A 22,327-nucleotide genomic window follows, 5' to 3' on the forward strand; every position below is an offset into this window, starting at 1 on the left:
CATGACAGCTGCACAGCCTCTGAATGACAGATTAACAAGGTGTGTGTGTGAAAGGGAGCGTGTCTGATTGTCAAGAGGGAGAAACAACCCCTTTTGTATTCTACAGTACTACAGCCTAGGAAACAGAAACAACTGAAGAGGAGAGGAAAAAGAGACGGAATGATGAAGGAGAAAGAGATTGAGTGGGGGAAAAGATGAGAGTCATGATTGAAGCATACTGCTGACAGGGTGTGGTCACTAAAAGACAGAGGGAGATAAAGAAGAAGATGAAGGGGTGGGGGAAAGATAAATAGAGACACAGAGAGAGATGGCGTGACACAGTGATGAATGGGTGGAGGGAGAGAGTGGACACCACATGAGAATTTGTATAAGTGATGAAAAATGAAGAGGAAAATAAAAGCATGAAAGAGTTGAGGGGGGTGGGGGTGGGGGGTGCGTGAGAAGGAGGCGAGGGAGAGTGAATGAGGGAGGAAAAGAGAGAGAGAGGGGGGGTAAAGGATGAGCTCATTGCAGTCTCTGGGCTGATGACACGAGGAGGAGGGATGCAGGGGGGAGGAGGGGAGGAGGGGAGGGGTTCGCTGCTCGTCTGCGAATCGATAGCCAGCGTCTGAGTAACACACACACACACACACACACACACATACACACACATACACACACACACATGCTGCTGCTGCAGACAGCTCTGCCGGCTGAACCAGAGTCTGCCTGCCTCCGTCAGCTCCCAGCATCCTCGCTGCTGCATGCACAAGAAAAAACTGTTTTAGCCTTTAGATTTATTTCTTTTTTTTAGTTTTTATTAGAAGTGTAGAAAGCCGGCTGCTTCTCCCTCACCCTCCCTCCCTCCCTCCATCCTCTCTCTCTCTCGCTCTCTCTCTCGCTAACACACATCCCCATCACATCCACACCCACACCCAAGGATACCCTCCCTGCCTCTCTGCCTCCGTCTCTCTCACGCCTTCCTCTTCCCCTTCAACCCTTCCAACTACATTGTTTCTTTTAAATTTCCTCCAGGGTGGAGATGCTCATCTGACCCCCCCACCCCCACCTCACCCCACCCTTTTCTTTCCCAATCCAAGACTTTTTGTGGATGGTCTCCTCTTTAATCCGTCCCTGCTCTGCTACTTTGTTGCTACCTGTGGAGGTTTTCTGGTTTATCTTCTTCTGCCAGCCGTCGCACAGAGTGCAGCCCCGCAGAGAGGCACCATGCTGGGATTGGACGTGTGTGAGTTCGGGGGTCAGGTGCTGGAGCTGCTGTGGTTAACTATGTGCTACAGAGGTGAGGAGATGGAGGTGTGTGTGTGTGTGCGAGAGAGTGTGTGTGTGGATTAGTACAACTTCAGTGATGTAAGTTATTACACTGGGCATGAATCATAGGTTTTATAGTGTTTGCGTTAAAGTATTCATAATATAGAAATAAAATTAAAATCAGCGGCGTGTGTTTGTTTTATAGGATGTTCTTGTGTGTATGAGCTCGAATATGTGGTGTGTGTGTGCGGCATGTGTGTGTGTGTGTGTGTGTGTGTGTGTGTGAGCCATATGTCTCTATCCTGGCGGGTGTGGACATTTTTATGTCTAACATGAAGCGCTGCCAAGACAAGCCAAAGGTGGCGGATCAATAGCTATTGATCACATCCCACACTATCTCATGTGTGTGTGTGTGTGTGTGTGTGTGTGTGTGTGTGTGTGTGTGTGTTTGTTGCCGGTTTTTGTAATTATGTTTCTGCTCACATACATGCGCACATATTCGCAAAAGGGTGTGTGTTCATGAGAAATACTGGCAGAGGGAGCAGCTGTGTGTCTGCATGTATGTATGTATGTGTGTGTAAGTGTGTGTGTATGATGACACAGCGTATGCAGAAGTCAAATCATGGTGCTATTGTCTGCTGTTACATTTGCAAGGCAGCTCTCTCTCTCTCTCTCTGTGTGTGTGTGTGTGTGTGTGTGTGTGTGTGTGTGTGTTCACTACACTGCAGCAGTGCTGAGCAGTTACAGATGGTGGAACAGTCCTGGGGTTTCCCCTCACACAGGTGTGTGTATAATAGTGTGTATTTTGTGAGATAAGATAAAAAAGGCAAAGAGGAATGAAAAAAGAGAAAGTGAGTGAAGTCATTTGAAAAGAGAGACACGGAATGAGAGCGAGAGAAAACCACAGTGACAATTACGGGAGAAGAAACAGAAGAAAATAAGAGATCATCTTCAAGCGCAAGTCTCCGAAGTGGAAGTGAAATGTGATTTAAGATCTAAGGCGGCCATGAATAATCTGTTCCATTAACTCTATGAATTTCAAACAGCAATTTGAATTGATCGCTCTGCTCCAGTCTGGATCCAAGGAGTCACCGACCGTAGATCTTCATGTCTGCCGCTTTACTGTTTCAGTCTGAGCAAACATCAAAACATCCCACTTTTGATGGCGGTTCATGGTTATTTTTAGGAAATAAAAACACTGAATTTTGTAGATATTCAGGAAATTTTGTCTGTTTAAGTATATACAGGCCGCGGACACCTTGAGGGCAGGTGGAAGAACACAAACTCCCGGGCGTTGACCCAGGAGAGCGGTCCGAGTGGACACTTCTTTTTCCTAACAAGTCGTTTTGTTGCCTAACCTTAACCAAGTACTGTCACAACGTTACCAATGTGTTTAAACAGCAACTGTTATTTCTTAGAATCTGCTACGAACCACGAGACAGAAAGTTTTCATAAGAAATCTTACAAAAACATTTTCATTGCTGTTTTTGCATAATTTCTTCACCCTCAGAAACAAAAAAACCCTGCTTCAAGCAAGTACAAACAGTGAATTTCAGTGCTGTGTCTCTGCTATTTTTTTTTGTGTATATGACACATCGAATCTTGTCAGAACCACTTGGCTAAGATTGAGTTTTGAAAAATGAGGAGGAGGAGGAGATTTTGATGGGAACGTGGGAGGTGACTGAGTGGAAGATAAATGGCAAGAGTAGGGAGCAAAATGACGAAGCGGAGGAGGAGGAGGAGGAGGAGGGCGAGAAACGTCAAGGTAAAAAAGAGGTATTCGGAGAAGGTGGCAAGAAAAAGAAGAGGAGGGAAAATCAGCAATGAGGAGGGGAAGTTATAAGGAGAGGAGGAGGGAGATAATGGTTAGAGGAGGATGAAGAGGAGAGTGGGTGGAAGATGAGAAAGAGGAGAGGAGGAAGAGGGGTAAACACAAAAGGAAGGAAACAAAGGGAAATGTTGGCGGTTGAGATCGACATGTTCTGTCAGCATCTGTTACCAGGAAGGAAACTGAAGATACTGTGTGTGTGTGTGTGTGTGTGTGTGTGTGTGTGTGGTGGAGAGAGGGTGAGGCCCATGTGGCAGAATGCTCTTCATGAGCTGTCAATCAGCAAAGACCGATGCAGGCAGCAAGCGTTCAAACAAGCTAATTGAAATCCCTTTTCTCCTCCTTTTTCTGTCTCTCTATCCTCATTTTCTCTCTAATCCTGCCTTTATCTCTCTTTAGCTCTCTCCTTTTGTCTTCCCTTCTTATTCTCTTTCTCCCTTTGTCTCCTACTGTCAGATTAAATAACAAAACCTCCATACCTCCCTCTCTAATCCTCTCCTTCCTTCCTTCCCTCCTCTCCTTCCCTGCTATACACACACACTCACACATGCTGTCAGCTTGTCAGATGTGTTTAAGAAACTGTATCTGCTCCTCACACCACCCCTCCTCCTTTTTTTGGGTCCCAGCAGTGATAGATGAGGCTGTACGGGTGAGCAGACACATACGAGACCAATCAAGTCAGTCAATTAGACAACCTGCTGTCTCTGCCGGAGCAGCTGAGGACACATTACTGTGCGTGTGTGAGGGGGAGGTTGATTAAAGGGGTGATGTACATTTATTTCGCTTTCTGTCTATAGAGAGCCAGTCATGACGTCATGTCAAGGCTCGCCTCTGTTTCACAGGCTTCTGTAACTTTCTTGATTTTAGCACAGTTAAACAATGATTACTGTGTGAACACAGTGTATAATTATCAAACTTCCACAGTGTTTAGTTCTCTCTGTTCTGCTGCTATTACAGACATGTAAAACTAAATTAGCTAAACTAAGTGCCACTCCTCCACGCCCCCATGGACTTCCCTTTTTTGTCTAGCTGATTTTCTGCCGCAAAGTTGTAGCACTTATGGAAAATGTTTTTCTTTTTTCAAAGGCAGACAGAAATATGCTTGTAGATCATAAAAATCTGATCCTTATATATCCATATGACACTTGATTAAGTTTATGTTGTGTCGTCACAAATGTCGATGGGATTTTGAATGAGGATTTCTTGTTTTCTGGAGCAGAACCCTCAAGTTGCACTTTGATTTCTATAGGCGTGTACTTTTTGGAAAGTGGGAGAGTGTTTTGGCTCCACCCACTAGTTAGTTCCCCTCAGCCTCTGTTCATACAGGTACTTTTGTAGCGGCTAACCAACAGAGTTCAAATGTGACAGGAATAGTTCTGCAACACTTACGTGATATATTATTCAGCGTCAAATTTGACAACAGACCGATGCAGCAAGTCCAACACTTTTTCCTATGCCCATTGTCTTCTCTGGTTTCACTGGTTTGTTGTTCTCGACTCTCTCATCTCAGTCTGCTCTACTTATTGCTTTTAAAATGGAGCTATTATGTTGTGGTTGTGTCGAGTTCTACTGACGTCATATCCCGCCTCAACCGTATCCAATCGATGTCGACTAGTTAGTAGCGGCTCGTCGCTACCTGAGCTGCTAACCGGTGAAGTTAGATGGATCTTTGGTGGATCCTCTCTCCCAAGCCACACCCATAGCGGCCCACTAGAGGGAAAAGTACGCTAATGGAAACACGCCTTATATGACTTAACCGGCAGTAATCTGCCAGGGGTTTTGGGTTAGCCCAAAAGAAAAATAATCCGCTGCACTATGACACATTTACATGCTTAAAAATGTTTTTTAATTAAAGCTGCTTTGACCACATTTGCGTGATTGCTCTAAGCAGATAAGCAATCGCATTCACCTCCATTGTAATGCCCTTACTGCGCTCACAAGAAAAAACAGTTTTGGTCATCTGGGAGGGCAACTTGTTACGACCCATATTTATATTTGTTTATAGGCATTGACCTCTAGTGGCCATAGTAATTATAACAGGAGCAAAGGAGGACATCAGGTGACATAGTATAAAAAGTGACAAAGTCCGCATTGAGGAGGTCGGGGTTGATGTCCTGTGTTTGTTTGACCCAGGAGATCTCTGTTATTGTTTTTTGGGAAACCAAAAGTCAACATTAACCTATTTTAACCCAAACCATGATCACTATCTTCCTAAAACTAACCAAGTATTTTAAACGGTTATATATGTTGTTGTTTTTCTTTAAAAAGTTACAGTAAAGCTACTAAGACTATCTTGAACACGTAAACAGCTATTTCACATTGATTTACTGTTGGTCATTATGTCTTGCTGCTGAGTTAGTTTTTGTCATTTCTGTGTGATTAACGACATAGTAGAAAAGTGCATGGGAAATGGATTACTGCAGCATTTGGATAATTATTTTTTCTAACTGCGAAACACATATAAATCTTAGGTAAAAAAGTGGTATCATATTGCCTTCCCTACTGACAACTATAACATTACAAGCAGGGCATATTTAATGGTGAAAGCGACAGGTCTGCAGTAATACAATATGCTGGAGAAGCTGCAGTGTCATGAGACATCCTCGGCGTGTTGATATCACCAATAACAGCAACTGCTATCATTTGTTTGTCATCTCAACCTTTCATCAACAAGGAAACATGAGGGAAATGAGATTTCAACGATTTGCTGGTTAACATGATAAAGTGTTATGAGTTCCTCCGGTGTTGACGGGGCGTCTGTAGCCTGACATGGAAATCATGCAGGTGACATATTGATTCTGTTCGTGTTGTTGTGGTGGAAAAGGCCTCGCAATGACAGCGGCCTCAGAAATGGAGGCAAACCCTGCTCATGACCTGCTGTAATGCTGGTATTTTGATCATTCTTCCTTTACTGCCTTTACCTTTCGTTGTAAAAGCTGTTATTGGCTTTGCAGAGACCTGGAAGAATCCTTTTTTATCTTCCGCGATGTGCATGTTTTTTTGTGTGTGTTTCAGTGTCCCATAGGTCTCGTTATAGTATTAGAACAGAGCAGTGACAGCGGGGCTCAAAGGACTATAAAAACAGCAAATCAACGCTTAGGGCACAAATACACACACAGTGAAAAATAAGTGTTTTCCTGACACAGTGAACAGTTATCTGGGTTAAAGAAAGATGAGGCAGACAGGAAGTGATTATTAAAACAGAGGAAGGCTGTTGAGGAGGCAAAAAAGAGCAGTTTAATGTAATCTCCAAGATTTTCATTTAAATAAATGTCAAGTCATTATTGCCAAATGAGGTGTTACCCAATGCGGATTGGGCCTATGGCTTATTGATGAAAGGTGATGCGTTTGAAGTATTATGAACTGGGTATCTGAGGTGACATGCCTTGGTGGCATTCTTTGTATAAAAACAGACTTATGTGAGCCCAAACCATGATCTTTCCTAAACTTAACCAAGTTTCACAAATCTGTAAAAATTTGTCCTCCACCAAAACAAAAGAGGACAGGAGAGGAAAAGAAGTCAGGTGACGTAGTATAAAGAGTTAAACAAACCCAGGGCTTTGACCCTGGAGACCGCTGTTTGAATCCAAAACTCAACATTGAATTATTTTTACTTGCTTTTAACTTCATGCACATAAATAAGTCATATACTTGTGTAAATAACTGAAGCTATGTAACAAATGTACCTGGCCTTTCCTAAACTTAACCAAGTAGTTTTATGTCTACACCTAATCAAAGTGTGATTGTTTCACCATGTGTTTGAAACGGCAACTGTGACATGTAGGTGGATGTAGGTAGACAGGTATGAGGACAGAGCGATCTCTTGCCACCAGTAGGGGCTTGTTTATTTTTTTTGTGAACAACTTTTTTATTGCTTTTAAAGACAGAAGTACAGCAGTCCGATAAAATTAAAAGGTACATTACAATCAAATTGAAAATAATAGTAATAATAATAATAATGAAATAAATAGAAAAAAAAAAGAAAAATAGGGAAAATTTAAATTAAAAATAAAAAGGGACCAGGCGACGAACCCCCACCCCCCCAACTTGGATCTCTATAAAACTCTTACAGGACATGAGGGACCATGTTCAAGTAATGCAAGTAAAAATATTGATTACAGCAATTCCTTGATCTTATCTGCCATTGTTTGCCATGCTAGAATAGTATCAGCTCCAGCACTGTGCATTCTTGCCACTGAAAGCTCCATATTTATTATGTCAATGCATGTGTTAATCCATATCCAGCATAAAGCCAGCATCTTTTTGGCAGCAGTGATGCCCGTTAGGAGAATACGTCTTTTCCAGCATGTCAATTGTAATGAGGTGGTATCATTCAGGAGTAGCCCAATGGGAGAACATGGTACAGTGACTTCCAGTACATTAGATAAAGTAGAACAAACCTCACCCCAAAAAAGGCTTCACATCCTTGCATTCCCAGTATATATGTATATGAGCCTATAAGTCCATCTGAGCAAAGGGTGCAAATTGGAGATGACAAACGTTTCATGAGAAAGTTTCTTCTCGGAGTGAGGTAAGTCCTGTGGATATAATTGAAATGGATCTGTTGATGGTTTGGGTTTTTAGATAGGGGCTCGTTTATTGAGGAAACGCTCCTGCGGGTCGTATGAGAGGGTAGAAACAAACAACCTATGTGGTTCTAAGGGTCGTAGGACTTTTTGTCAGAACTCTAGAATGCACAAACTAAAACAGTCAACTTATCTTTAAAGGAATATTTTGCCATATTGAGAATAACTTACTTGCTGTTTGGCAGCGAATTAGATTAGAAGATCAATACTACTATATACGTCTGTTAAATATACTGTAAGGCTACAGCCAGCAGCTGGTTAGCTTAGCTTATCTTAGCATAAATACTGGAAACAAAGAAAAACAGCTCACCAGGCTCTGTCTGAAAATGACAAAATGTGCCTTGTCTATGTGAGCGTGTGTGTGTTTTTGAGGTCTCATGTGAGCAGTCTTTTTCTAATCCTTCTTCCCCTGAAGCCACCTCTCCCCTGCCAAGACAGCTTGTTGTGTTGGTTTTCACTAAACATGTTGGTTTAGCTTTAAATACCAGCAGATGAACACTGAGTCTTGTGGCTGTACATACTGGCTGTGGATCCTCTGTCTTAGTGTCAAAGCTGTAGGAAATATATTTCTTCTACAAACGCGGTTTGATTTGATTACAGGGTTTTAACTTAGCACTTAAAGTCTGAGGTGTTTTAAAACTCCGAGAAAATACAGTGTTTTTAAACAGACACAAGAAAATAAATCATTTTGCATTTACTGAAGTTAATGACAATAAATGAACCCCAGACTATTAGCTTTTGGCGCTCACACTGCGCCGAGAGACAAATCCACATAAATAATAAAAGCTTATTCACTGGCAAAGTAATAAAGTCTTTTTTAGAGGTGACAAGGGTCTTGGTCCTCTTTATACATCTCCCTTTTCACTTTCTGTTTTTGAAGAATTGAAAAAAGAGTTAATAAATTAATCAGTTCCCACCATCCATGATTTTAAGATTCCCTGTAATGACACAGAGTGCTGATTTACACTTGTAGCGCATATTTTACAGCAGACATGTGTGTAATGATGCAGAAGATGGTTTCAGAAGCTGCCGGGGTAATGAGGCAGTTTTATGGCCATCAAAGAAAATCCACCAGTTAATATCACATCACAGATGGAAGCGGAAACAGTTGGAAGAACCCAACACACACATGTAACCACATGAACAAGAACACACACACACACACACACACACACACACACACTGGTGGCTTTTTGTCAGTGTTATCTTGTTTCTAACACCAGATTTACACAATATGGTGGGTTTTATCCCTGCATTTATTTTGCTTAATTGATCTGCTTTTTCATGTTTGGGCAAAAAAAAGTTGATTTTTATTCCTTTCCTTTTGTAACTCATAGAACTGAATAAATAAGGCATTATCAAGAAAACATTTCCAAGAAGTCCTCCAACCCACAACGACATATTTCCCTTGTTCCTACCTTCTAAAGGCTCAAATATACTTGTTTTTGAACCACACGTACGCGTAGACAACCAGCTGCATCGTGAATGTTAATGTTCACATACTGGAGGATTCCTCTAGAGGGAGCACCACATAAATCAGACCGCGTAATGGCTCAAATAAAACACTGAAGTAGAGCTTCCGAATTTGCATGGTGAATGTAAGCAAACATGGTGACACTCGAGGAGGTTGATCTGATGTTAATTCTGAGATCACTGCGGTGTAAAAGGCAAAAGGTGACTGAATAAATTGCTTTGCCAGCTCAGGTGTCTGATGACTGGTGGATAAAACAAACCATTGTTTTCCCTTCATTTTCCACTGAGTATAGACGTACTGTTAGATACAACCAGGGCATGAAATTGGCACCCGCCCACACGCCAAATGCGGGTAAATTTTGTGATTGGTGGGTGAAACTGTCAATCAACCTGCCACGTTGGCGTGTAGCCGATAAGACAACACAACACTGAGCAAGTGTTGTGTGTTGTTGACCAATCAGGTAGCCTATTGTTGTTGCTAAACAAGCCCTGCCGTTTTCTTGGATTTTCAAAAAAAACAAAAAACAAAAAACGTGGCGGCATATTGCTGGCGTGAAGAGGCCGCTGGCTGTAACAGAACAAAAAGAGGATGAGGACGATTCAAAGAAAAAAAACAAAAAAAGACGTTTTAATACAAAGTGGAAAGTGGAAAGGGATGGCAAGGTTCGCGACTGGCTGGTGTACGACGTCACAACAGAGGAGATGCACTGTCGGGATTGCCGTATGTATGGCTCGGAGAAAGCTAAATCAAACCCATTTGTAATCGGGACAAAAAACTTAAAGTTAGAGGCAATAAAGACCACAAGTCCTCAAAAAGCCACTTGCACACGATCAGTTGTAAGGTGGGGAAGACGGGTCCCCCAGAGCAGACAGCTGCGGTCAAGGCACTGACGTTGATGAAAACAGCGCAGCTGGAGAGGATGAAGCTCCTGTTTAGGAACGTCCATGCCATTGGAAAGAATGCCATTGCCATTGTGACTAATGGATTGCAGATGAGTGTTCACTAAATAAATGAGACCATCATTGAGATGATTGGCTGTTTGTATTTATGTTATTTTCTATTCTAAATGCCTGCCACACCAGGTCAGATACAGTTGTAAGGCATTATCGAGGTCTAGTCATTAATGAGATTAAGTTGGTTGATAATTCAACAGCACTTTAACATGTATTCTGTACAAGTTCAAGAACCATTCTTATACATTTTCTGAGTTGTTCACCTTTATTTTAGGCACAAAAAATTTTTGGCTGGTAAAAAAACACTGTGGCAGGTGGATTTCAAAATCCACCTGCCACAGTGGCTGTTGGCCAAAAAAGTTAACTTCAGGCCCTGGATACAACCCTACACTGCTTCCAGTGGTTATATGCATATTGCATCTCATCATGTGTAGCGTTCATTTCTGAGGATGTGCATAGCCAACGCTCCACACTACCACAGGATATGAAAGGCTTATGTGATGCTTACACATCGTTAAGAACAAGTATATTTCAGCCTTAATACGATCCCACGGGATAATTTCCTAAATTAGTAGCCCGACTAGGTGCGTTTCAACTATAGTCGAATACCCAGGATGAGGCGGGTCTCCCTCGCCAAAATGCCCCTAATGTGGATGTGAACTGCTCCAGCAGCCATTTAACCGGCCATTTTTTGGCCGTGTTGAAGAGCAGAGTCATTTTTCTCTTCTGAAAAAACCCTGGTTGCTGATTGGATAGAAAGCTAAGCGGGATGTGACGTAGTACTTGACGCCACAACAACACGCGCCATTTTTAGCCGAGTGAGCGGGCGTGGCCTGAAACTTTCCCTACAGCCGCTCTTTCCCCGAATGGAAACGCACCTACTGGTAGCAGGAGATCAACACGTCCTCATACCTAAATGGTGAATGGAAAACCATAGTGAATGGTTGCAGTTTTGTTCGGTTTAAGCAACAAAACTACTCAGTTAAAAAAATCATGGGTTAAAATAGGTAGATTTGTTATGTAACTTAAGTAATTAATGCAAGCATGAGACGTAATTATGTAGATATAACTATACAGGACACAAACAGCAGCCTCCTGGGTCAAAGTCCCGTCACCTCACCTGACCTCCTTTGCTCCTCTGTCATACTTACAGCAACAAAGGACGCCACCAAAAAATAACCATACATAATAGTTGTAATCAGCTGTTTGTACAAACAACTTATGGTGTCAATTTTTGGCGGAGGAAAGTCTGCATTTTTCATAATTTGTATGTGTGTAGAAATGTATTTTTAAATGCATATGACGTCATAGTCATTAGCTGCTCCATGTACAAAAAAAAAGGAAAGAAAACTATTTCAGTTTCAGGTTTTAATATGAGGAGTCTAAATTTGCATGTTGGAAATATTTATATATTTTTTTCTGCAGTAGCATAAAAATCTGCCTTTAGATCCAACTCAAAACTAAATACCTGTTTCAAATAGGGGAGAAGGTTTTTACTACCACATACTACAGCTTTAGAATAAATCCATATCAAACCACTCTGCAGTTGTATCTCTGTGGGTCAAACCGTGCTTTTCAAAATAAATGTTAATTGATACGGTTACTGTGACAGGTCAGCAGTCTGAAGATCAAAGAGGAGCTCTCAGATGTCAGAGAGGAAACTGGTTTTAATAGCAGCTCAGAAACACGTTTTATGCTGCAGTGTGTGTACATTCGTGCACATACACGCTCTTGTGGGGGCGAGCTGCAGGGTTTGATATGTAAATACAGCAGGGTGAATCATTTATGAAGTCATGTACCATCTGACATACTATAGCGAGAAATCAGCAGAGATCTTTGTGTTAATATTTCAAACCAGCATCAAAAACTTGACTTCCTTAAAAGAACTGGATCCAACACAAATGGCACCAACAGAGATGTTAAAACTACAGTTGTCTGTGATATATGAAATATACAGATTCAAAATGTTTGGGAAATTTATGTTTTTTACCGTAACAGAAAGGGAACATGTTGGTAATTATTTTCTGACAGAGAGACTCTAAGAAGAAGCACGAAGCTAACCTGTGCCTTAATCCTGTAAATTAAGGGGAAAAACATACATTTCTTAATGTATCAACTACTAATTTAAAGGTGCAATGTGTAAGATTTGGCCAGAATTCTAATTTAAAAAATTGAATTAACATTATCAACAGAATGTAATCGGAAGTAACAGTGTTGGCATTATGTTAAGATGTCTTTATGTTGTGTTGCAGATATATCTACTGAAATTAGCATGCTAACATGCTAGCTGTCCTGTCTTGTAATACCACAGGTGCATCGAGAGGCGATAGTGAGTCACTGTAGCGTCCATCTACCTTCAGAGAGTGTGAAACTTGAAATTAGAATAAACACTTGAATTGACACTGTGCATTTAAGAGACTTTAAGAGACTGTGGACCGCTGCTGAGTCTTTCGGTGGAAAATGGATGTTTCTAGGTAAGCCAAATGAATAACACCATTATCAACACAGCCGGACCGTACTTCTGTCCGTCACAATAAAATACAGAACAGTAAAAATAAAGGTGTACTTTTAAGATCGTCGCCTGAGTGTTGGCCAGGCGTTCTTACTGCTTTATCTCATCAGATTTACTTTCGTATTGTAATTAGACATGTAAATCCATGTAAATGAATTAAATTTCACATGTAGATTGTTAAATATGTATAAATCAATTATACCTACACTGGTGGTGGTGAGCTTATTTGAAATGACCAAACACCGGAAAGTGCAGCATTGCAAATGTGTCTGATTTTTATAGTCTCTATAAATAATGAAACCCTTACACAAGGTAAAATGCTGCCCCCTATTTTTGGAGCCTGTGGCCAGAAATTACACATTTCATCTAAGTAAAAATAAATGGGGCAAAAAAATCAACACACATTGTCATTTTATTGCCACCTTTTAAGTGATGACAACATCACAACAATTTCAGATGCCAAAATCAAATGTGTCAACCCATGAAGATGATTAGCTGAAGCGCTCCATGTTAACAATTTACTGCACTGTGTTAAGGGACCCTCCTTATCATACTGCAAAAAAGCCTATTTCATAAAAACTTTGTTTAAAAAAATGCACTTGGCTAAATATTGATTTAAGAAAAACTACAGCAAGAGAGTATATCCATTAAAAAGGAAACCATCCCCTTAAATATAGATTTATAATGTGTGTGTGTGTGTGTGTGTGTGTGTGTGTGTGCAGGATGTATTAAAACTGATACACCATAGATTTCTCTTGCCGCAAGTAAAAATAAATGCTCCACTGTGTATATTCAGTCGTATAAAACAGATCCACAGCAAAGGTGATGTCACCGCAAGGGGAGTTGAAAGGGTTGCCATGGTGACGGGCAAAGGCAGTCGTGTTTGGCCCTGACTGGGTGGGGTGCTGCTACAAGCACTGTGTGTGTGTGTGTGTGTGTGTGTGTTTGTGTGTTTGTGTGTGTGTGTGTGTTTGTGTGTATGTACTTTTATTGGGTCATTATGTTGCTATTTAACACATTTGATTTCCACTGATGTTTACAAAATCTGTAACGCTGTTTGACTGTGCGTTTATATGCCATTTGGTGGTATGTTTGTGACTAAAGTGTGTGTGGGTGTGTGTGTGTGCATTTGTGTGCCATCCAATTACCTCTACACACAGCTCTGAGCTGATGTACACTGAGCCGTCTCATTATGAACAGTAAAACAGAACCAGAGGCTATTACACAAGGCTGTTACGACACAGTAAATAGACGTCCGCAGCACAGTTTGTGTCTGTGTGTCCTGTTCTCCAGGTAATTGGAGTCTAGACTATACATTGTGCATTTGCGTTGGAGACCATGTAACATTTAATAAATGATCTGTGCATGTGTGTGTGGGTTGTAAGTTGATGAGAGAAGAACATTAAATAGGTAATTTATCAGTTTATGTTAGGTTTATAACCTCCAGTATGGCTGTTGTTGTTCTTATCTCAGCCTTTTATTTAGTGATAAGATAAAACTATGTTTACACTTATTTGTATATATATATTAATTAGCCTACCTCACATTGCAATGCAAATACATTTTCTACATACCTGTATACATTCAGCATGAGGTTTCTACAGATTCTCTGGCTTCCTCCTACAGTGCAAAAACATACAGTTTAGACTTAATTGGTGACTCTAAATTGCCCATAGGTGTCAATGAGAGTGTGAATGGTTGTCTGTCTCTATCGGTTTGAGCCCTGTGATAGTCTGTCGACTTTTCCAGGGTGTACCCCGCCTCTCGCCCAATGTCAGCTGGGATCGGCTCCAGACCCGACTCCCCCCTGACCCTAATAAGGAAAAGCAGTTACGGATAATGAATGAAGGAAAACATTCAAACATGTAAATTCATGTGGTCTACGATTCTACAAAAAATACTTTTACTATACTATACTACTATATCTTTTGGGGGTTGGAGAACCAAGATGTTGAATTGAAACTTAATTTTTGGACTTTTAAAGCAGAAAGATATTTCATCTTCTTGAGAAACTTGATCAAAGGAACATCATGTCTGTTTATCGTCAAAGTATTGCTAATTTTTTGCTTGTAATGCCATTGTAAATTGTAAAGAAAATCAAATTTTAATGTGATTCTGTGCCAAAATCATCCATGTGTCGACCCATGAAGATGATTATCTATATCCCCTGCGATTAAAGTGTGTGTGTGTGTGTGTGTGTGTGTGTGTGTGTGTGTTAATTCCTGTCATTGGTGCACCTTGGTAAATCAGATCTGTGTTGTACGTTCTCTTCTGGTATAAAAATGGTTATTGTTCTGTCAACAAAAATGTTGTTTTGCCAACAAGTTTGCATCAAACTGCTGTTAGTGACTGTTAACTGTGGTTTTGTCTGTTGAAATCCTTCCAGTTAGTGAAACTATTCCAGTCTGCAAGTTTTCACTCTGTTGAGGTGCAGATGAGGTGGAGATCCTTAAATGAAATTTCAGCTTGCAGAACAGATTATCGAATGTCTGTAAAAATTCAATATTGAATCAAAATCCCTGATGAAATCAAACCCCGGATGGCTGGAGCTGGCCTACATGGAGTAATATGCATCTTATCCCCGACAGTACAGTAATCTTGCCTGTGCCGGTTGAGATTTCACTCACTGAAATATAACAGAAATATTGACTGCAGATGAGCTCTGCTGCAAATGTTATTTGCCTTTTCCTTTTTTGCATTTTCCAGGGGACTGTCAGAGAGAAGTCAGCTTTTATCTTTTTTTCCTTTTCCCCGATATTGTAACAGGTATAGACATTCACTGCCTTCTCTAAATATTCAGATGGAGAGAAAACTGTTTTAAACTAAGATGACTTCATGCAACAAGATATTTGAATTTAAATAATGCCAATCTCATACAGTAATATAGAGCATGTTTTCCATTAAATTCAAACTTTGTGAAAGTTGAAAGAAACCATCCGCTTAAATATAGATATATGAAAAAATGTGCTTTATGCTTTATGTGTGTGTGTGTGTGTGTGTGTGTGTGTAAAAACTGTTGGTTGTTGTTTAAGTTGTATGATAATTTTGGAAGATGTAGTTTGTGGTAATTCATGGTGATGTTGAGCATTGAGATGTTTCTGCTTGTTAGCCTAACCTCTCTGGAATGGTTAGCAAACATTAAAGAATAAACAGTCCAAATAGTTGTTAGCTGTTGGCTTGAAATTATTGTTTGCTTATAATAATGGATAAAAGGCTGAAACAGTTAATGCTAGCAACAACAACAAAAAAGATATAAACTGTTGAAACATTTAGCCAAACGGTTGACACAGCAAAATGTAATGCTATTAGCTGTTGAAACAGTGAGCTAAATATAGTGCTAAATTGTTAAAATAATCAAAAAAAAAAAAGTAACTGTTAAATAAGATGAATTTTTAAATGATTGAAACAGCTAACTTTAATGGATAAATGGTTGGAGTAGTAGTGGATAAACTACTGAAATAGTTGCTATTAGTAACGAATACATGCTTGAAATATTTAGCTGAAATAGATAAAGAAAGCTAAAAGTAGCCTAAAGGATCAATAGCTAAAAATGCTAGCTTAAATGCTGGATAAATAGTTGACACTTCCAGCTGCTGCTAAGTTGTAAGTATGAATGATGACTTGATATAAATTGTGTTAAAGCTACACTAGTAAATTCATATTAACACATTTGGAACATGATGGGTGGTGTCGATGATTTGGGACCTGAGTTAATCTGTAACAGAGTGCAGGGATGTGTCAGAGAGAAAAAAAAAACAGGTTGGGAACCACTAGTCAAGAAAACTAGCTGCAGTCCCTGCAACATGTCTTCTCTCTTCTTTCCTGAAGGTCTCATGGCTGACAAGAAGGATTTGTGTCTTGAGGAGGAGGAGGACGACAGAAACCTAAACTACGTTGCTCCGGTCCACAAGACTTTGGAGGAGATTCGGCAACTGGACAAAGATGACGAGAGTCTGGTCAAGTACAAGCAGACCCTGCTGGGGACAGTACCAGTGCCGGCAGGTGTGTGTGTGTGTGTGTGTGTGTGTGTGTGTGTGTTTGGTGTGGTGTGTTCATTTTTTACCTTGGGTGATAGAAGAGCTGGTGATTCACCCAAGTACCCAGTGTTACTGCAGCTTTAATAATACCATTCACTCAATATAACGACTTGGTGCATAGTTCCTCGCAGTCATCAACTTTTGATCAAACACACACACACACACACACACACACACACACACACACATACACACACACAGAGTGAAACAGACCTGCTTGCCTCAGCATCTCTAACCCAGAAGCCGGGCCATGACAGCTGATATCAGTAGAATAGCTCTGACTCCCCCACTGCTGTAACTCAACACCACCTCATCTTCATCTTAGTAACATTTAACATTACAGTGGGAAACCATGTAATGAGAGAAAGGAAAACCAGGGAGGGGAGGAGAGGATCTTAATTTCAAACAGATGCCCTATATTTTAATGTATCAATGCTGAATCCTGGAGGTCCATTACATTTGTATTACTTTATTGACTGAAATGCTTAAAGGCAGCTGCTCTTCTAGGTTTTCTAAAATGAAAATGTCCACTTAACCTTTGCAAAAAAACAGTTATGTATGTTATCACAGTAAGCTGTGAATGCTAGCACCGCTGTAGCTGTGCTAAATTTGTAAATCACTGCACAGAATATACTGCTGGGGATGCCACATCAGTCGGATCCAAAGACACACGATTAAACAAGCAAAACATAACAGAATTTACTGAATGAGTTGGGGGTAATGTTAGACTGGTCACTCCTGTGTTCTGGCAGGTAAAACTGCCATTTTTGTCAATGGGTTCTGTTGGCCGTGACAAAAGCATAGATAACGCCAGTTCACCGGAAGAAAACATAAACACTTTGACTGAAATGTGAATGTTTTCATTTTAATACATAAGGAACACTACAGCAAAGCTACAGAATGATATATGAACCTAAAAGAAATATAACGGTCCCGCCATTTAAGGACTGTGATATCTTAACAATTTCGGCAGTAGTATCATGGGCTTTTAATATTTTTTAGCTATTCTAGCAGCGTAGCTGAAGAAAAACAACTAGATCCAGCACATTACCTCCCATAAAACCACAACTTGCCCTTAACATTTATGTTTGTGTGTGAGTTAAACATACAGGTGCATCTCAATACATTAGAATATGATGCAAAAGTCCATTTACAGTAGTTCAAGTCAAATAGTCCCAACCAAGTATTGAGTGCATATAGATGGACATACTTTTAAAAGCCTACATTTACATATTAAACATACTTAAAATAAAAATATAATAATAAAAATATAATATATAAAATTGGTCTTTTGTAATATTACATTTTTTAGAGATGCTGAATTTTAGGACTTCATTAAATGTCATTAAAAGCCATAATCATTATAATTAGAAGAACATAAATAATTTAAGACATGAAATGTTTCATTCCGTGTGTAATGGATCTATATAATGTGTTTTTTCCACTTTTTGAATTGAATTACTGACATAAATAAACTTTTCTATGATGTTCTAATTTATTGAGATGCACCTGTAATGTTACACCCAGCTAGCTGTTTCCCTCTGATTCCAGTCTCTATGCTGAGCTGAGCTAAGAGTAATTTTCCAACATTTCTGACAAACAAGCGCATATTTGAATATGTTAACTTATTGTATTTCCTGTATTTCCTCACCAGACTCCAGCGTGGCTAATGTCCAGGTGACCAGACTGACCCTGCTGTGTGACGAGGCTCCTGAACCGATCACCATGGACCTGACAGGTATGCATCACTCTTCTGTCCCTTCTCCTTTATCCAGCATTACTTGTTGTAGATGCCGTACAGTGCTGCTGTACACTCGCACCCAATATGGTGTCCCTGATATGCCCTGGAGCATGGCACCTCACCTCACGTGCTGCCTTTTATGTGCAGAAAGACTGCAGTGGGTGTGTCCACGCCTGAGAACGGAGGGACAGCTGAATGTTTGCTTAGTGGGCAGTATTGACATCTTCCCCTGGGTGCAGGCGAAAGGGACATTCAGGGAAGGGGAGCGAGGTGTCTGGAAGTTCAAGTGTGTGAATGTGTGTGTGTGTGTGTGTGTGTGTCATGGTAGAAAGACGTGTCACTCTCTACAGGGGACAAAGTTGAGGAATCTGATTTTCCCTCATTTAAGGATTTCCCTGCCTTTCACATACACAATTACACCCACGTGCACATTCACACACACAAAAAGACACCATCACAGACTGCTAATAGGAAAGGTCACCTGGTTGCTAGGCGATACTGACTTTGTACTATGCAGTTCCCTCTGATTCAAACACAGAGAGCGTATCAAGCAGTCTTTGATGTGAGTGTTTCACTGTGTAATGGTAGATCTGCTGAATTGCATGAAATGGAAAGAGCATGCTGTTCCTCTGCACCAGACAGATCTAATGCTTTCAGATCTGATCTCATGATGGAGGAAGTGAAAGTCGGATGGAAAATCAATTGAGTAATCTCGGCTTGGACTTGGGCAATACACATTTTGAACAGAAAGACTGCATTACAAACTGTCGGAGTGGAGTTTAAAGGGACACTTCATGGATTAGACACATGAAATTCAGTTTAATAGTCACAGGAAGTACTAATCAGCCTGTAAAAAAAGTTGTATTAACTTATATGTGGCTCTGGAAGAGCTTTTTCACGTTTGAAAAGATAACCTTGATGATGTCATCTGCATTATCGGCTGGGGCTTAAGACTTTTTTTTCAAAGAATTTTAAGATGGGAACTATTGACATTTGGAGGCTCTTCTGTAAAGACTAGCTTGCACTGTTTTTGCAGTGATGTTTATCTGCTGCACCAGGAAAATCTGGAGTCCATTCAAGCTGAAAAAAAAAACAAACTCAAAAACCGAAACAGTCTTTCACATATTTTCACTGGAAGCCGTTCAAATGAAAATGAGGTTTAATGCAGATGAATGTATGTGTTCGTGTTGCAGAGCTAAAGAGAAGAAGAGAAATTGCAGAATGCTGCATGAGACAAAAGCATCTTTCATCATTAATCTACAGAGTAAGCAGCAGGGCATTAATCGGTCCTGCTAGTGTATCATGTTGCAGTTAGATAGCCGAGCCGGCACCAGGCTGGATGTGAAATGGACTTTCCATCGGTGGCTGAATGCATTAGAGACCTCATTATACACTATAGGCTGTTACCAATGCAGCATGGTCCCCTAAGTGATGACGAGCATTTTAATAGTCTGCATGTGTGTGTGTTTGGGTTTGCAGATACATTGCACCATGGTAGAGATGATTGCTCTGCACTTTGAAAGTGTAAATGTAGAAGAGAAAAGAGATACTCACTCTCACTGCACGCTTGACTGGTTGTCCCATCAGAGACCTTTAACTTTGGTGAGGATCTTTGGGTCCAGGTCAACTTCTCAGTTCATAAGTGTTCCCTTGTGCACTCGGAAGGTGTGAACTCTCTGATTATATCTGAAGCTCAGACAACAGCAGAACTGTGCTTTATGGCCCAGTTACAGTTTATAATAGGCCTGTAATAGAAGGGTACTTGCAGAGTGCAGACCTCCACCGAGGTTCATGAAAAATGGACCAGTCATTTTTTCTGAAATCCTGCTGACAATCTAACTAACTACCTAATTACCTACCTACCTACCTACCTACCTACCTACCTACCTACCTACCTACCTACCTAACTAACTAACTAACTAACTAACTAACTAACTAACTAACTAACTAACTAACTAACTAACTAACTAACTAACTAACTAACTAACTAACTAACCAACCAACTAACTAACTAACTAACTAAATAATAAAAAAAATAAAAAAACAGAACTGTAACATCTGTGGCAGCGGTAATAGATTATCTCTGCTGAAGCATTACCTCGTTTTTAACTTAATTACAGTTTTTAACTTAATTACAGTAAAACATTCCAGACCTCCAATCACCGATTGTGTAATTTTGTTCATACAGTAAGAATCGAACCCCTAATCTTAGCTACGGTCATGTGCCTCAGATAATTTGGTCCAAGTCATAGGCATGTCACATAAGTTTGTCTTGGGCTAGCCAAGTCTCAAGTCAAGCCAGAACATAAAACAAAAAAAATGTGATAAACATGGAAATGTAACTTTACTTTCACAATGCCAGCCTTTTATTCCATTCATTGCTATCTTTTTATCAGCACTACTATTAGACTTTGACCTTACTTTAGATTTATTCTTGCTTCAAGAAATGACAGTTTCTTTACTCGGATCAAAGGCCTGAACATTGATGCACTGAAACATGAAAAAACGTTTTTTTTTCTTCAGGATGAGGTGTCAGCACAAAAACATTTTTTAATGTGTCTCTGGGTAGATACAGCAACACGACTGCCAGAGATAAGGATTCAATGCCCAATGTGGCCACACATGCAAACACAATAAAAATAGGCACAATGATGTGACCTATTTTGGTTTAATATGTACATTAAACATCAAATAAATGTGTTTATAACACAATACACAGCCTTATTTCCCTGCTATAGGTTTTAACACAGCCTTTTATGATATATGGTGTGTCACACACTGTACTGGCCTGCTGCCCAACTGCACCACACAATGCAACATCTTTAACTTTTCAGTGCTTCAGTGCCCTAAATGTAAGCACTGGCTTTGTTAAACTTTCATGGGTTGTTTTGCTGAGCACGCATGCTGCTACACATTTACTCAGTCACACACACTCATGCCAAGCAAGCAGCCCTCTATGTCGGCCACTGATCTTTACCCCACATTTATTTTTTGCTGTGGGTCTAGTATTAGGTTGTAATATAAGTAATATGTAACTCATTTAAGGGTATTTTTTACTCTAAATGGGACCATAATTTACTAAATAAACATCATGCTGCATTGAAGAAGACCTGAAACTAGTAATTGAGACCATAAACACATTAGTAAGTGTTCACTAAGGTAATAAATGAAGTGAGATGTAGGGTTTTTTTTCTCATAGACTTCAGCACAATCAATTCTTTTTGCAGCCAGTGGAGTCGCCCCCTGATGGCCATTATTAAGAATGCAGGGTTAAGGCACTTCCACGTTGGCTTCACTTTTCAGACCTGGAGCTTGCTTATCGCCACTGATGCAGCATGCTAACATGCTAAACTAAGATGGGAAACAACCTACCTGCTAAACATTAGCATGTTAGCATGCAACAAGCAAACTTTATATTATCTATCTATGTCTATATCTATATATAGCAGACCATGTATTTTGAATTAAGATTTATTCTCAAGCAGCAGCTAAAAACAATAGTTTTTTTTCAATGTAGCAACAAAATAAATAATTCAAACATTTGGAATTTGTATAGCTTGTATTGTTAGATATTTCACAAAGTAAACTAACATAGTGTAACCCCATGTTTCAGTTCATTTATTCACTAATATTTGGGTATTTTGTGCCATCAGAAGAATATCTGCTAACTGTGAGCTTCAGCTGTGTGACCAGTGTGTGAATTTTCCTGTGAATGTGCATCCTTGCGTGAATACTTGCATGAGTACATACTGTGAGTGTGTGAATAAATGTATATGTGTGTGTGTGTGTGTGTGTGTGTGGGTGAGGAGAACAGGTAGACAGCTCTCCACACTGACCTATTTTCTCAGTCAGACGCTCCCGGGGGAGGCCAGCATCTCTCTCTTTTTCTCCGTCTCCTGAGACGCCAAGAAGGCAGAGGAGGAGACGAATCGGAGGGAGGAGAAGGGA

General features: G+C 40.2%; 1 protein-coding gene across 1 annotated transcript in view; it reads left to right on the top strand.

Annotated features, from left to right (window-relative positions):
- The first annotated feature begins 671 nt into the window (after positions 1 to 671).
- Positions 672 to 22,327, top strand: part of arhgdig (Rho GDP dissociation inhibitor (GDI) gamma) — a 30,606-nt gene continuing 8,950 nt past the window's right edge. The window contains exons 1-3 of the mRNA XM_059347863.1: positions 672 to 1,279; positions 16,430 to 16,603; positions 18,293 to 18,376. Of these exons, the coding sequence (XP_059203846.1) occupies positions 1,207 to 1,279; positions 16,430 to 16,603; positions 18,293 to 18,376 (331 nt within the window). The 5' untranslated portion in view covers positions 672 to 1,206. The remainder of the gene's footprint in view (positions 1,280 to 16,429; positions 16,604 to 18,292; positions 18,377 to 22,327) is intronic.

Source organism: Centropristis striata, chromosome 13, assembly GCF_030273125.1.
Source record: "Centropristis striata isolate RG_2023a ecotype Rhode Island chromosome 13, C.striata_1.0, whole genome shotgun sequence".
In the NCBI taxonomy this organism is placed as follows: domain Eukaryota; kingdom Metazoa; phylum Chordata; class Actinopteri; order Perciformes; family Serranidae; genus Centropristis; species Centropristis striata.